Genomic DNA, 13,582 nt, shown 5'->3' with positions numbered 1-13,582 from the left:
CCCCGGTACCGCCCCGGTGCGGCTGGGCCGGGCTGCGCTGGGCCGGGCTGGGCTGGGCTCGGCTGGGCTGGGCTCGGCTGGGCTCGGCTCGGCTGGGCTCGGCTCGGCTCGGCTCGGCTGGGCTCGGCCGGGAGGCGGGGGCGAACGCGGCCCCGCCGAGCCCCGGCTCCGCCCGCCGCAGCGCCGGGCAGCCCCCGCTCCGGTCCCTCCCCCGGGCCCGGGGGGCGGTGGGACGGGGACTGCTCCCCCCCAGCCCGGCCCAGCCCACCCCCCGCTGTCTGCCTCAGTTTCCCCATCCCGCCCCCGGGGCGGTGCCGGCACCCCCCGCCCCTCTGGCCTAGCCCTCCCGGGGGGCTGCCCCACACCGGGGGATGGGCCGGGGGTCTCTCCCCGAGCCCCCCGTACACAGCGGCGGTGACATTTTACCGCCGCGGTTTCCCTATCACCGGCCTCTAAATTCCGAGGTAATGAGGATTAGATGAGCTGCCGGAATTAGCCGTGCCTCCAGGTTAATTAAGCCGGCAGCGCTGATTTACGGGAACTGGCTGAAGCCGCGTCGCCAGCCCAGCCATCAGCTGTGACATCGCTGGGTGGAGGGACCCCGCTCCAGCCACCGAGCCCCTCCGCTGCGCCCCACCAGCGGCGAGGCGTCCTGTCTCGGCGAGGGTCCCGCAGGGTCCCAACGGGCAGGGAATACGGGTCCCCGCACGCGCGGCCAGGTCTGACTGGGAGCACCGGGCCACGCTGTGGTCAGGAGGCAGCGGGGTCTTGGCCACGTGTCTGGGCGGCGGCGCTCGCTCGCCGTCTGTCTGGCCCAGGGATTTATCCTCCACTGCCTGGCAGGGAGCGCGGCGTGGCCTGCGGGCTCCGAGGGGGTCCTGGGGGTCCTCTCGCGCCGAGCCCGGTCCCTGTGGTTTGGTTTGTGGACCGATGGTTTCTCCCTGCTCGGCGCCAGTGGCGTCGACAGAGCCGTGCGGGGCGAAGTGGGGAGTGGACGGGGCGTGACGGGCTTGGCGTTGGCAGCCTCTGCCACCTTCCTCTCCCACGTCCCCGCTGAGGGGTCCCCTCACGTGGAGGAGACCCTGCAGAGCTCCCAGGGTCCACCCATGAACCAAAGCCCCTTCCCAGAGGAGCAGCAGGAAACCATTGCCCAAGAGAGACCCAAAAATCCCCCGCCAGAGCCGGGGGACAACCCTGTCCTGCCGAATCCCAGCCCCGCACTGTTCCACCGCTCTTTCCTCAGCTTGAGATGGGGATAATTCCCAGCGCGGCATCGGTGTCACGGTGCTGGGGCCGTGCCTGTGCCGAGCACCCCATCGCGGTGCCGGGGCAGGGGGGGCGCAGCCCCTCCAGGGAGCAGCCAGTGCCGGGCTCCGTGCCCGCTCCGAATCCACCCGCACGTGGCTGGGGCGGGTGAGCTTGGCCGACGGGGCTGGGATTTGGGTTCCTGCTTCCCCTCGGCCTTCCCTCGCCGGAGCAGGGGGCTGGGCAGGAGACCCTGGTGGGTGCTGGTGCTCCCTCAATGGGGCTGCGCAGCCGGAGCGGGACCGCCAGCCCTCGGCTCTGCCGCGGACGCAGCCGAACCGGCCCCAGCAGCCGCCTGAAACACAAAGGAGAGGGCGCAGCAGGATGTGGCGTTTGGGGTGCCCCAAATCCCCCAGCAGCTGCAGATGGAGGTACTGTCACAACTAACCAGTAACTCCCTGCAGCCGGACGGCCTGAAAGGTGCCACCTGGGCTGGACCCTGTCCTGTGCCGACAGCAAGCCAAGGCCGGGCCCCAGCACGCGGGACGGCCGGTGTTCTGCCCCAGCTGCTCCTGGCAGATGCGAGAGGGCTGGTGCCCATCGCCTCGCTACCTCCCAGGCTCCCACAAGAGGGTTTTTGATGCCTTCCGGTATTTTTCCAGAGGCTGAAGAGAATTAGCATGGCAGTTCTCTGTTTTTTTCCTTTTCCCCCTTTCCAAAGAAAAGGGAAACCTTTCCTCTTTCCTAGCCCCGTGACATCTGGACCCCCAGCAGGTTCCCCAGGACATTGCCACCGTGCAGAGGTCCCCTCCAAGAGCTCACATCTGCCCCTGGATGCTTGTCCCTTCCCTGTCCCGTCTCCTTTGTCACCACCAAGCAAGGCCATTTGGGGTGTCCTAGCCCCCCCTGCTTCCCTCTGGACTCCCGTTGCCCCCCTGTGCAGTGCGGAGCCTCCTCTGCACCCCCAGCCCCTACCAGCACGTCACCATTCAAGTCACAGGATGGCCATCGTGTGTCCCCAGTGTGCCAATTAAGTCACAGCTCTAATCACGCGCTTCAGTTTGCTGGTCACTCCTCTTCCCTCTCGCATCACCAGATGGACACTTGGGAGGCCACCAGCCATCCTCCTCCTCCTCACACCCAGCCCCAGCCCCGTCCCACCTCACCCTAAAGACGCTGGGCTGGGCCCATGAGGGACAAGGACACAATGTGTGGCGATGCTCCGGATGTCCCCAAGGAGGGACAGTCCCAGTCCTGGGGTTCCCAGGGGACGACGGTGGGACAGAGGGATGTTGGTGGATTTGGGGGACCCTGTGCTGCGGCTCTGCAGGAGACCCTGGCCCCCACAGCCACAGTCACGCCCCAGGAGCAGCTTGGTCACCCCCAACCATGGCTCCCACCTCCCTCTGGCACCCCACGTCCTCGGGGCAAAGGCACCCTGCGCCCCATCACAGAGCTCACCCGGCAGCGCGTCGCCTGCGTGGCTGCTCACCGGGGCGTCTGGCCCCCCCGGCCCCCAGGGGCTCCTGGTCCCCCCCGCGGGGGGACAGTACCTGTCGGGGGGACACTGTGCGCAGGGGGGGACTCTGCGTTTCGGGGAGACACGGTGGGGGCCACGCACCAAGGGGAGCAGGGCCGCAGGAGGGCCAGGCTGGCAGGGTGCTGCGGGATGCGGTGGATGCTGTGCGGAGGGTGCGGGGGTGCGGGATGCAGAGGGTGCGGGGGTGCCGGGATGCAGGGTGTGGGGGGTGCGCGGGTCCCCGCCGCCGTGCCCGGCGCTGCCGAAGGCCGCTGTCGCCATCTGCCGCCACCCCGTGACGGGCGCGGCGCCGGGGGAGCCGCAGCCGGGACCCCCCCCCCGCTCTCCCCAAATCCCTCCGGACCCCCGGGAGGGGACCCCCACCCCCGGCCTCACGCCCGGACGCACCTCCCGGACCCACTGCCCCCCCCGGTCCCCGCGGCTCCCCGCTGTTCCCGTGAACTGGGGAGAGCTGCCACCAGAGGGAGCGCGGGGCTGGCGCGTGGCGGTGGCGCTGCTGGTGGCACTGGTGGTACTGGTGACAGTGGCGATGGCTTGGGGAGGGCGGGGGGGACAAGGGCCAAGGCTGGGTCCGGACGCCTCTGGGCGCCCCCCCCCCACCCCCGCACCCCACCCGTGCCCACTCTGCGTTCACCCGTGGGACACAGCGGGGACGAGCTGCAGCCCCCCACCCCCCAGCCAGCCCTGGGCACGTCCTGGCCACCCCGCAGAGCCAGGTTTGGCCGCCCCCGGATCCCCCCGGGCTGGGCGAGCTGGGGCAGACCCTGGCCGTGGGGCAGACCCCAGCCGTGGAGCAGACCCCAGCCGTGGGGCAGACCCTGGCCGCGGGCCATCCCGTGTGGGGAACCCTTTTGGTTTCTGCAGACCCTGCCGGGGAGGTGGCACAGAAAATTGGGCACCCCCCTGCCCACAGCATGCCCTCCTCCCCTCCACGCCCCTGCAGCTGCCCCTCACGGCCGTTTATCTGGCTGCAGACCCACTTGTGCCCAAACTGGCCCAAACCCCATCCCAGCGCCACTGAACACGTGTGTCCAGGTGCCCACGCGCCCTGTGGGGCCCAGCCCGCGTGTCCCCGGGAGCCTCGACCTTGGCCGCCTGGGCAAGGGGAGCCGTACGTGCTTCAGGGCGGCGGCGCGGGGACGCGGGGACGCGGGATGGAGCCGCTCCGTTACGAAACGTCCCTGCATCCCCACGGCGCTAAGTCAAGATTTAGTGAGCGAGCGGCTCCTGATCCAGATGAGACTGGGCATCACAAAGGGCTTTGTATTCCAGGAAGCCTGTTAGAGATTTAAATTATACAAATGGGCTTTTTATCAAAGATCTTCATTATCTGGGCATTTGCTCTTAATCCTCGCTATTCCTGCGGCCCCTGCCCCGCGCCCCGCTTACCTTCACCGTGTCCTCGGCGGGGCCGTGCGCGCGTGGGGACGGGGACGAGCTCTGGGGCCAGCGCAGACCTGCGGGAGAGGGCTGTGGGGTATTGGGGTGACCCTGGCTGGGTTCGCTGACGCAGGCAGGGGCTGAGGCCCTCTCTCCTCCCAGTTTGTCCCAGTACCCTGCCGGGCTGCAGGGAGGGTCGTGGGGATGCAGCTTTGTTTTTCTGGGGGCACTGACCCTGCTCAGGGCACAGGCTGGGGCACCCACAGCCGCCCTGGCCTCCTCCATGCGTGGGGCAGCCGACGCTGGAGCCCAAATCACCAAAGCCCCTCCGTGCCCCACCGTGGTGTGCCGAGCCCCAGGCACCCCCCCCAAGCACCGCCGAGTCCCCTCAGCCTGGGGATGGCAGCCGGGGTCATGCCAAAGCTGACACCAACACCTCTCTGCGCGCACACACGTGTGGGGAGCTGTGCACCCTGCCCGGGACACGGCCACCCCGTGTGTACAGGGGTACGGGGACACACGCCGAGGTGTCACCTGCAGCCCCATCCCTGCTGCGGCGAAGCCTCGGGGACTTCACGGCTGCTATGACAACGCAGGAAATTCCTGCAGAAATCCCCGGGAGGAGGAGAAGGAGGTGGAGAGGAGGAGGAAGAGGAATCTCCCAGCCAGGGCATTGCCAACGCCCCAAGTCTCTCCTTGCTGGCAGTGAAGAAGACGTCGCAGCGATGCCTGCGGTCGTTTCAGCGTTGTCCCGGCAGCATCTCTTCCCCGGGCTCAGCTGGGCAGCGAGCCTGGGGCCAGTGGTAGCCAGCCCCGAGCCAGCCCTGCTCCCTGCCCTGGCTGTTTTGGGGCTCTGGCAGCTCCAGGGGACGCTCCTGCTCCCACCCCCGTCACAGCTGAGCCCCCAGACTGGCCGGTGGGAGCATGAGCTGCCAGGAAAAGGGGCGATGGCGGGGGGCTGTGAGCCAAAAACACACAGGGCTTTGGGGTGAGGGGTGGGGACTCTGTAAATAGTTTTGTGTTTGATGGCAGAGTGCAGCCCCCCGCGCCCCGTATTATCCCCCCATCCCTCCCGCAATCCATTCCGGCGCGGGGGATTAGGCGGGTTTAGGGCTGGGTTGGAGTCGGAAATGGGACGCTTTCAAATCAGCCTGCGTCACTTGTGCCCTCCGCCGCCCGCTCGAGGGGGATTAAAATAGATATGAAGATTATCAGAGGTCAAATGGCACCCCCACCGCGGGGTCCTGGCTCTGAGCATCCCTGTGTGCGGGGGCATCGCTCTGGCCCCCCGAATGCCTTCACCCCCGAGGGCACAAATCTCCCCCTCTTCCTCGCCTTCCTGCGCTCCCCGAGGCCCCCGTTCCAGTCCCCGTCCCACGCCCCTCTCCAAACATCTTTCCCACAGTAGATGTGGGGAGATCCTGCCGCAGTGGTGGCTCTCGTCACTGGTTCCCTGGTGCCCAGCTCAATCCCATTCCCAAAATGCCCCTGGGGCTCAACGCCCGCCCTGCATGAGACCCCTGCCCGTCCCCGTCCCCTGCCCTGCGTTAGCATTTTGGGCCCGGAGGTGCCAGGTCACTCTTGACGGGCAACCACAGCCTGGCTGATCTCAGTGCCCAGCGGATTTTGGGGTGAATTAGCCCCATTCTGAGTCACTCAAGTGCTCCTGCCCCCCAGCTCCCCGTTCCGCAGCAGCCACCCCAGCCCCTTCCCCGTTCCCCCCAGTTCGGCGACGGGCTGTGGGTTTAATCACTTGATGCATGTTTGTTTGTGTAATTCGGAGGAGAGCGCCTCTTCCTCCCATCTGCCCCCGCCATCTGCTCCCCGCGGCATGGCCGAACAATCCTGGGCTTTGCAAATGGCTGGAGCTGGTGCAGGAATGCCGGAAAACCAGCCGGGAATGGCACCTCCTTCTAGCCAGCATCTGCTCCACCGGAGCCTTTTCCCGGTGCTCGGAGCGCCTGTGCCGAAAGCCGCTTTGCTCCAGGCCCTGGAACGACCGCGGGTGCTGCCATGTCCCACCGTGGCAGTGCCCGCCTGCGTGCTGGGGACACTCGACCCAAAATGTCCCCTTCCAGTGCCAGAATGGCCTGGTTTGGTGTCCTGGGACAGGTGACATCGCAGCAGAGCCCTTGAGGCTGAGCAGGGGCACGGCGCGGGGTCTGCCCGGCTCTGCAGGCAGTCTGGGACCCCAGCTCCCGGGGGTGGTGTGTCAAGGCAGTGATGCCCCCAGTGTTCCCAGTGCCCCCAGTGTCCCAACACTTCCCAATGCTCCCAGTGCCACCAGTGCGCCCAGTGCCCCCAGTGAGCTAAGATCTTCCAGTGCTCCCAGTGCCCCAAGATCTTCCAGTGCTCCCAGAGCTCCCAGTGCCCTAAGACCTCTCAGTGCCCTCATTGCCTCCAGTGCTCCCAGATCTCCCAGTGCCTTCAGTGCCACCAGTGCTCCCACTGTCCCAAGACCTCCCTGTGCCCCCAGTGCTCCCAGAGCCACCCCAACGCTTCCAGGCTCCCAGTGCTCCCAGTGTCCCTAGACCTTCCAGGGCTCCCAGAGCCGCCCCAGCCCTTCCCGGTGCAAGGGGGGTCTCCCCCCTCTCCCCACACCCCGGCCGCGGGGGGACCGGCTGCTGCACCCCGACCCCCACGGCAAGGAGCTGCGTGGGGCCGTGTCCCGTGTGGGGCGGCGGCGGTGCGTGGGGCCCCGGGGAGGGTGGGGGATGCCGGGGGGGCTGCCACCGGTGCCCCCCCCGGGCCGGTGCCCCCCCGCAGCCCGGCGCTGCGGCGGGCGCTCCCGGCGGGCGCTCCCGGGCTGCGCTGGCGAACGGCGGCGGCGGCGGCGGCTCGTCCCCGGGCAGGTAGGAGGCGGCGGGGATGGGGGGACCCGGGGGGGCATCGGGGGGCACTGAGGAGCCCGGGGGGACGGGGCACGGACCCAGCCCCCGCGCGCGTCCCTCCCCGCCGTGGGCTGCAGAGCCTCCCCCCGCACCCCGCCCCGCCGCATCTTCCCGGGGGGGTCCTGTAACCCACCCCCCCGCGGGGACCTGTCCTCGAGGGTGTCCTCGGCAACCCCCCTCTGTCTGGAGGTGCCCGGTTTTGGGGAATCCCCTGCACCCCCGCCCCGGGAGCATCTCCCCCGGGGGTGGCCCACGCCCTTCCGAAGATGCTCGCTTTTGGGGGGAGCAGTCTTTGCAAACCCCTCTCGGGGTGCTGAGCCCCCCCACGCGGGCTCCCCTCTCAGTGGCAGTGGGGAAGGGGCACAGCCCACCCGGGCAGCGGGGCTGGGGGCCGTGCCAGCCCCGGGGGGCCCCATCTGGGACCCCTGAGTGGGGTGGGGACGCGCAGATCCCCTGGGCTGCTGGAGTGGAGATGGAGCCGTGGGGCGGGGGCGTGATGGAGAGACACTGTGGGGTCCCAGCGCCCCCTCAACTGGGGGTCCAGCCTTACTGGGCTGCTCCTCTTGGGGAGTCCTGTTTGCCTGAAGGAAAGGGGGGTTTGGGAGCCTGGGCTCCCTCCCTACTTTGGGTAAGACAGGCATGGTGTGCCCCAGGCACTGAAGCCCCCCATGCACCCATGAAGCCCCCTGAGCCCACCCTCTCCCTGCACAGGGGTCACAGCACAGCCTGGGGTGGGGGCAGCGGGGCAAGGTCCCCCCAGATCTCCCTGAGGTGGGGGCCTGGGGCGCTCGACCAGGCGCTGGGCACCCACCCTGACCTCCTCCCGGACCCTCTGCGCTCCCAGGGGTCCCCAGGCGGGATGGGGCATGCCGGGTCCCCCAGGGGCATGGGCACCCTGGAGCGAGGAGGGGGCCATGAGCAGAGATCCGCAGCCTCCGGCCCTTCCTGGGGCTCCAGCGCGCACTGGAGGCATCAAATATTAACGGAGGCGGCGGAGGAGCTCAAAATAACCCTCCCTCCGAGGGAGCTGACCCAGATCCGGCCAGCCCCAAAGCTGGGCTGGACCCTGAGCCCCAGCCAGCACACCCCCGGGGCCGAATCCGGCCCCTTCCCCTCCTCCTGCTGCTCTGCCCTCCCGGTGCCAGCCATAAATCGCTTCTATATTATGCAAATGAGCTATAAGGGCTCATTACGCAAACGCGAGGGGGCCGGCGCTGCCCGGCGCTGGGTGATCCCTCAGGGCTGCACCCGACGGCTCAGAGAGGACGGCGGGGATGGAGGGGGTCGCATCGGCCTCCGCATCCGCCCGGGTGTCCGGGGGCTGCCAGGGAGCGCTGCCCCGTCCCTCTCCCTTCCTGTAGGGCAGAGGGACCCCCCCCGAGTCGGGCCAAGCGCCTGTCCCGCTGCAGCACTCGTCCCCCGGGACGGCCGGAGCGTCCCAGCGGCATGGGGAAGCAGAATAGCAAACTGCGTCCCGAGATGCTCCAGGACCTGCGGGAAAACACCGAGTTCTCCGACCTGGAGCTGCAGGGCTGGTACAAGGGTTTCCTGAAGGACTGTCCCTCCGGCATCCTCAACGTGGAGGAGTTCAAGAAAATCTACGCCAACTTCTTCCCCTACGGCGACGCCTCCAAGTTCGCCGAGCACGTCTTCCGCACCTTCGACACCAACGGCGACGGCACCATTGACTTCCGAGAGTTCATCATCGCCCTGAGCGTCACCTCCCGCGGGAAGCTGGAGCAGAAGCTGATGTGGGCTTTCAGCATGTACGACCTGGACGGCAACGGCTACATCAGCCGGGAGGAGATGCTGGAGATCGTGCAGGTACTGGGCTCCCTCGCCCCACCGCGGCTCCTAGTGCCCTGCGTGTCACCCTGGCGTGATGGTGGCCGTCCCCTCCCCGGGTGCGGCCGGGTTAGGGACACGCACCCTGTGTTACATCCGGCGCGGGGTTTGACGATGCCTGGGACGGAGCCTGTCGCTGTCTGCGGAGAGCCGCTCGCCGAGCTCTGGGGCTGTGGGGATCAGTCTTCCCCGGGGTGTCCCCTGCTCCTTCCCTGTCCTGGGGACATCCCTTAGTCACCCCATCCCAGGGCTCTTCCCGCCGGCCCCGCTCACCCCGGGAAGGGCTGGGTGCACGGCAGCTGTCCCTGAGCACGCCGGGGCAGAGGGACGCGTTTGTCAGCACGCTGACCGGAGATGCTGTCCTTGCCCAAACGGCAAGTGGTGGCATCAGAAGGTGGCTCGCGAGGCCACCGTGGTGATATCTCAGTGGGCATCTCCCTGCAGGAGTAGCTCCAACCCTTGGGGCTCCCGCTTGCACCCGCCCCGGCCGCGCTGGGAGCTAAAAGCTCCCCACAGCCTGGCAGCCCCGTTCCCGGGCAGCGAAGCCCAGGGCTTTGTCCCCTGTCTTGGGCGGGCGATGGCCGGCGCCCACCCTCACCCCCATCCTCCTCTCCCTCTCCCAGGCCATCTACAAAATGGTCTCCTCTGTGATGAACATGCCTGAGGACGAATCGACTCCTGAGAAAAGAACGGAAAAAATCTTCCGACAGATGGATACTAATAACGACGGTAAATGAGAGGAGATGGAGGGGATTAAGGGAAAGGTCTCATGGCCAAATCCGGGGTCTTAGAAGGCGCCGCATGCGCCCTGATTAAACGGCTCGCCTCGGCTGGGGTGGCCGGGGGGAGCCCCGGCAGCCGAGGGGCTCGGCGTGCTCCCGCAGCCCGGGGAGTGGAACCCTGCGGGGCGGGTGGGTGGGTGTCCGCGGTGTCGGGGGGTCTCCGGTCCCATGTGTGCACCCGGGATGGGGTGGCGGCCGCGGGCTGAGCCGTGTCCCCCTCCCCGCAGGGAAGCTCTCGCTGGAGGAGTTCATCAAAGGTGCCAAGAGCGACCCGTCCATTGTGCGCCTGCTGCAGTGCGACCCCAGCGGCGCCGCGCAGCTCTGAGCCCCCGGACCCCCACAGCCCCCCATGGACCCCCACGGCCCCACGCCACCCCCTGACCCTGCAGCCGGCCACTGCCACTGTCCCCTGCCCGGCCCCCGTGGTCCCCACCGCCGAGAGCACGGGGACGCGGTCCCCATTGCTGGGGGGCTCCTGCCCTGGCTCAGCTGGGGAAGGATGGAGGCAGGGTCTGCCCCGAGCGAGGATGGTCCCCCCCAGCGCCGGGGGCTCAGAGCGGGGAGACAACCCAGCCCGGTGGGAAAGGCTGGCGGCAAAGCCACCGCCGCATCTCCGGTGGGCGCGGGGCCACGGCCCGGGGGACAAAGAGCCGGTGGGTCGAGGGTCCCCCCCAGCACCCCCCACGCATGCACACACTGCCACGGCTGCGGGGCCAGGCCAGCCCCTTCCCCACAGCCCCACGGGCAGGGGCCGCGGGGAGGGGATGCGCTTCTGGTCTTTTAAAACCTGCAGAATAAAGTTTGTGTCAGCGCAGCCAGTGGTGGGGAAGGGCCCGTCGATGCCGAGGGGTAAGTGCCTCCTCGCAGGGTCCGGATTCAGCCTGGTCCCCTCTCTCGCTGCAGCCCCGGGCAACCCGAGGCCACGGGGATGGGCTGACGCGTCTTGGCTGGTGGCATCCAGGGGATGTCTGCCCCATAGCCGGGCTGGGGTGCAGCTGGGTCCCATCACAGGGCTGTGCGGGTGCTGGGACGAGGCAGGGCTGGCCGGGACATGTCCGCGGGATCAGCTCCCGGGCTCCGCTCAGAGCCGGGCGGTTTCCACACTGCCCAGCCTCAGCAAGGCCAGGCACTGCCCGGGGCTGGGGGTCTCCGCCGGGGCTGCCTGCAAGGAGACCTGCAAGCCAGAGAGGCTGCTGAGAGCGGGACTGGGGGGCCAAGAGCTTTGGGTCGGCAAGTCCTGCCCCTGTCCCAGAGCCCATGATCCCCAACGGCTCCATCCCAGCCCTGCACGGGAGCGGGTGGGTGCCGAGCCCGGGGACCAGGAGTCACCTTCCTGCGGTGCGCCCCGCGGCAGCGTCGGCTGAGGCGGAGGAGGTCGAGGGTGAGCAGGAGGCAGCGGACGCCGAAGAAGATCTCCATCGAATTGAGCAGGAGGGCGACGGCCCAGAGGGACAGCGTGGAGCTCTGTGGGGACAACGGGGTGTCGGGTCCCCCGCACGTGCCCCCCCATCCTCAGCGCAGGCACCCACAGCCCACTGGGGACTCACGTAGACGCGGGTGGGATCGAAGGGGCACTCGCGAGAGGCCGGGGCAAGGACGACGTCGGCGAAGGCGCAGCGGGCCAGCAGCGCCTGGCCCCGGCTGGCCAGCGTCAGCCCGACGGAGACGGCCAGCCCCAGCAGGCAGGACAGGCAGCCCAGGCTGCTGCAGGCACTCAGGGCGAGAACCACCCACTTCTGGGAGAGGGGAGAGAAGGGGCGGCATGGTGAGGTCAGGATGGTCCCCAACCAGGGGACGTGGCGGCTGCACGTGCTCCCCGGGACAGCTGCAGCCCGTTGGGCACTGGGCGAGGGGCTGCGGATGCTTACGAGGGCGGCGGGGGCAAGGCGGCGGGACAGCATGAGGGCAGCTATTCCGCAGGAGATGGTCTGCGAGGAAGTGCAGGGAGGTCAGCGAGGCCGCAGGGACGTCGTTCTTCTTTCCCTGTTAACGTTGTCCCCGAGAGCTCATCCGGCCAATTCGGCATCGTGGGGGACAGTGCTTCGTCTCCCCCAGCCTCCACCCGGTGACAGGTCCCCGTGCATTCAGCCTCCCCGGTTTTGTGCTAGAAAGGCTTATTTAGAGCAGGGCCAGGGGGAGACAGAGCCGTGTCTGTCCCGCATCCTCCTGCACCCCACCTCCTGCCCACCCTGCACGCACCCCGGATGCGCCCCACGCCCCCCAGCCCTGCACGCCGCGGTACCAGCAGCGCGGAGAGGACGGAGGCGGCATTGGCGACGGCGTACTGCAAGGAGATGGCGTCCTGGGGGTTGACCACGAAGCGGAGGACGGTGCCGTGGACGAGGGCGCCGGTGATGAAGTTGAGGTGCCCGATGATAAGGAGGATGAGGCCCGTTTTCATGAGGACCCTTTGGTGGCTGCCGGGATCGAGGTGGCCTGGGACAGAGGGGAGCGGAGGGCTGGGCGAGGAGCCTGCGTGGGGTGAGGTGGCCGGCACCGAGCTGTCCCTCCCGCCCTCGCACCATGCTCAGGAGGCGACGTGGTGGCAGCCGCCGGCAGCCCAGGTACGCAAACCACCGCTCCAGCCAGCTCTGCCGGGACCAGGGCGGCAGCGCAGGGCCAGCAGCCGCGGCGCCGGGCGTCCCTGATGGCGCTGGGAACGGCTGGGGCTCCCCGGAGCAATGGGGGAGCTCTCGAGAGAGCGGCTGCTCACCGACGGCTCCAGCGCTGGGTTTTGGCGCCCTGGGGCTGCTCTTCTCACCCACCGTCACCCAGGTGCCCAGTCCCGCTGCATCCCTGGCCCCGTCCGAGCCCCTTGGCTCCCCTCCCTCTGTGTCCCTGCAGGAGGGCAGCGCTGGAGCCGCAGGAAGGGCTGGGGCGCCCTCCTGTCGCGATCGCCACGCCAGACCCAGACTCACCCACTCGACACATCTCCAGTGGGCTGGGATCAGGCCATCAGAGCCCCTCGATGTCCCCGGGTCCTGCCCTGCCCTCAGCCCCCGGATCCATCCAGGTCCCCACTTGGCCAGGCAGGACCAGGGCTGGGACTGGGACCAGGCCACCAGAGCCGCTCGCCTGCTGCACCCCACTGCTCCTCCAGTTCCTGTCAGACCAGCTCCCCGGGATGAGCAACAGGATAACTCCACCTTCGCTTGCCTCAGCCGAGGGGAAGCACAGCCCTGTCCCCACCCCTGCGCTCCCCTCGCTGCCGAGCTGGTGGCCATGTTGCGGCACGCTCTGCCACGCCACGCCAATACGCCGCTTCCCCATCCATCCCCGCCATCTCCACCTCGCCGGCACGCTCGGGTCAGTCCACCCTAAAGCGATGGCAGCAGGCTGGGATCCATCCAGACAGGTCTGAGGCCAGGCGCCAGGGAGCTGGGAAGGGGCACCCCTCGGGGTGGGACACTGCCAGACCGCGGGGCAGAGCCAGCACCGCCAGGTACCAGGGACTGACCTGCAGAGAGAAGGAAAAACAGAGGGGTCAGGGCTGGTGCCGGCTTCCCAGGAGGTGACTCAGGAGCCAGTTTGGTGGCAATCGCTCCAAGGGAGCTTCCAGGGAAGTTACTGAGAGCAAGAGGCTGAGCGAGAGGGGCTGGGGACGACGGCTTGCTGAGGCAGCTGTGGGAAGAGCAACCCAGCTCCGCTCCCAGCAGGGTGCCCTGGGGAGCCCTCCCTCACTCTTGGCAGATCCTTGCTCAGCGATGCTCTCTGCAAAGCTCGTTGTAAACATGAGGCACCAACAATTTAATTACAGGGACAGCAATGCAGCCCTGGCTCCCGGGGCCTGGGGAAGGCTTGGTCCAGGCAGAGGCTCAGACACTTGTCCCAGAGCTCCTGCCCAGCCCAGCCACCAGCCTCCTCAGCTCCCTTACACGGAGCTGTGCTGGGAATGGGGC

The 13,582-nt window shown here is 68.5% G+C and overlaps 2 protein-coding genes across 2 annotated transcripts; one reads left to right on the top strand and one right to left on the bottom strand.

The window, feature by feature from the left end:
- Positions 1 to 6,949: 6,949 nt before the first annotated feature.
- HPCA (hippocalcin) lies at positions 6,950 to 10,497 on the top strand. Its single transcript, XM_086764912.1, has 4 exons — positions 6,950 to 7,017; positions 8,418 to 8,880; positions 9,525 to 9,630; positions 9,911 to 10,497. Exons 2-4 carry the CDS (start codon positions 8,503 to 8,505, stop codon positions 10,006 to 10,008), a joined length of 582 nt encoding a protein of 193 aa, XP_086621038.1. The 5' UTR covers positions 6,950 to 7,017; positions 8,418 to 8,502; the 3' UTR covers positions 10,009 to 10,497.
- A 267-nt stretch (positions 10,498 to 10,764) lies between these two features.
- On the bottom strand, positions 10,765 to 12,614 carry TMEM54 (transmembrane protein 54). Its single transcript, XM_086765233.1, has 6 exons — positions 12,602 to 12,614; positions 11,926 to 12,119; positions 11,552 to 11,611; positions 11,231 to 11,419; positions 11,013 to 11,147; positions 10,765 to 10,857 (listed from the first exon to the last, which is right to left on the bottom strand). The coding sequence occupies exons 1-6, from the start codon at positions 12,612 to 12,614 to the stop codon at positions 10,765 to 10,767; spliced, it is 684 nt and encodes a 227-aa protein (XP_086621359.1).
- Positions 12,615 to 13,582: the final 968 nt, after the last annotated feature.

Source organism: Chlamydotis macqueenii, chromosome 22, assembly GCF_036417535.1.
Source record: "Chlamydotis macqueenii isolate bChlMac1 chromosome 22, bChlMac1.mat, whole genome shotgun sequence".
Classification (NCBI taxonomy): Eukaryota; Metazoa; Chordata; class Aves; order Otidiformes; family Otididae; genus Chlamydotis; species Chlamydotis macqueenii.
The sequence above is the reverse complement of the archived record's forward strand: the minus strand, read 5'-3'. Positions and strand labels throughout refer to the sequence as shown.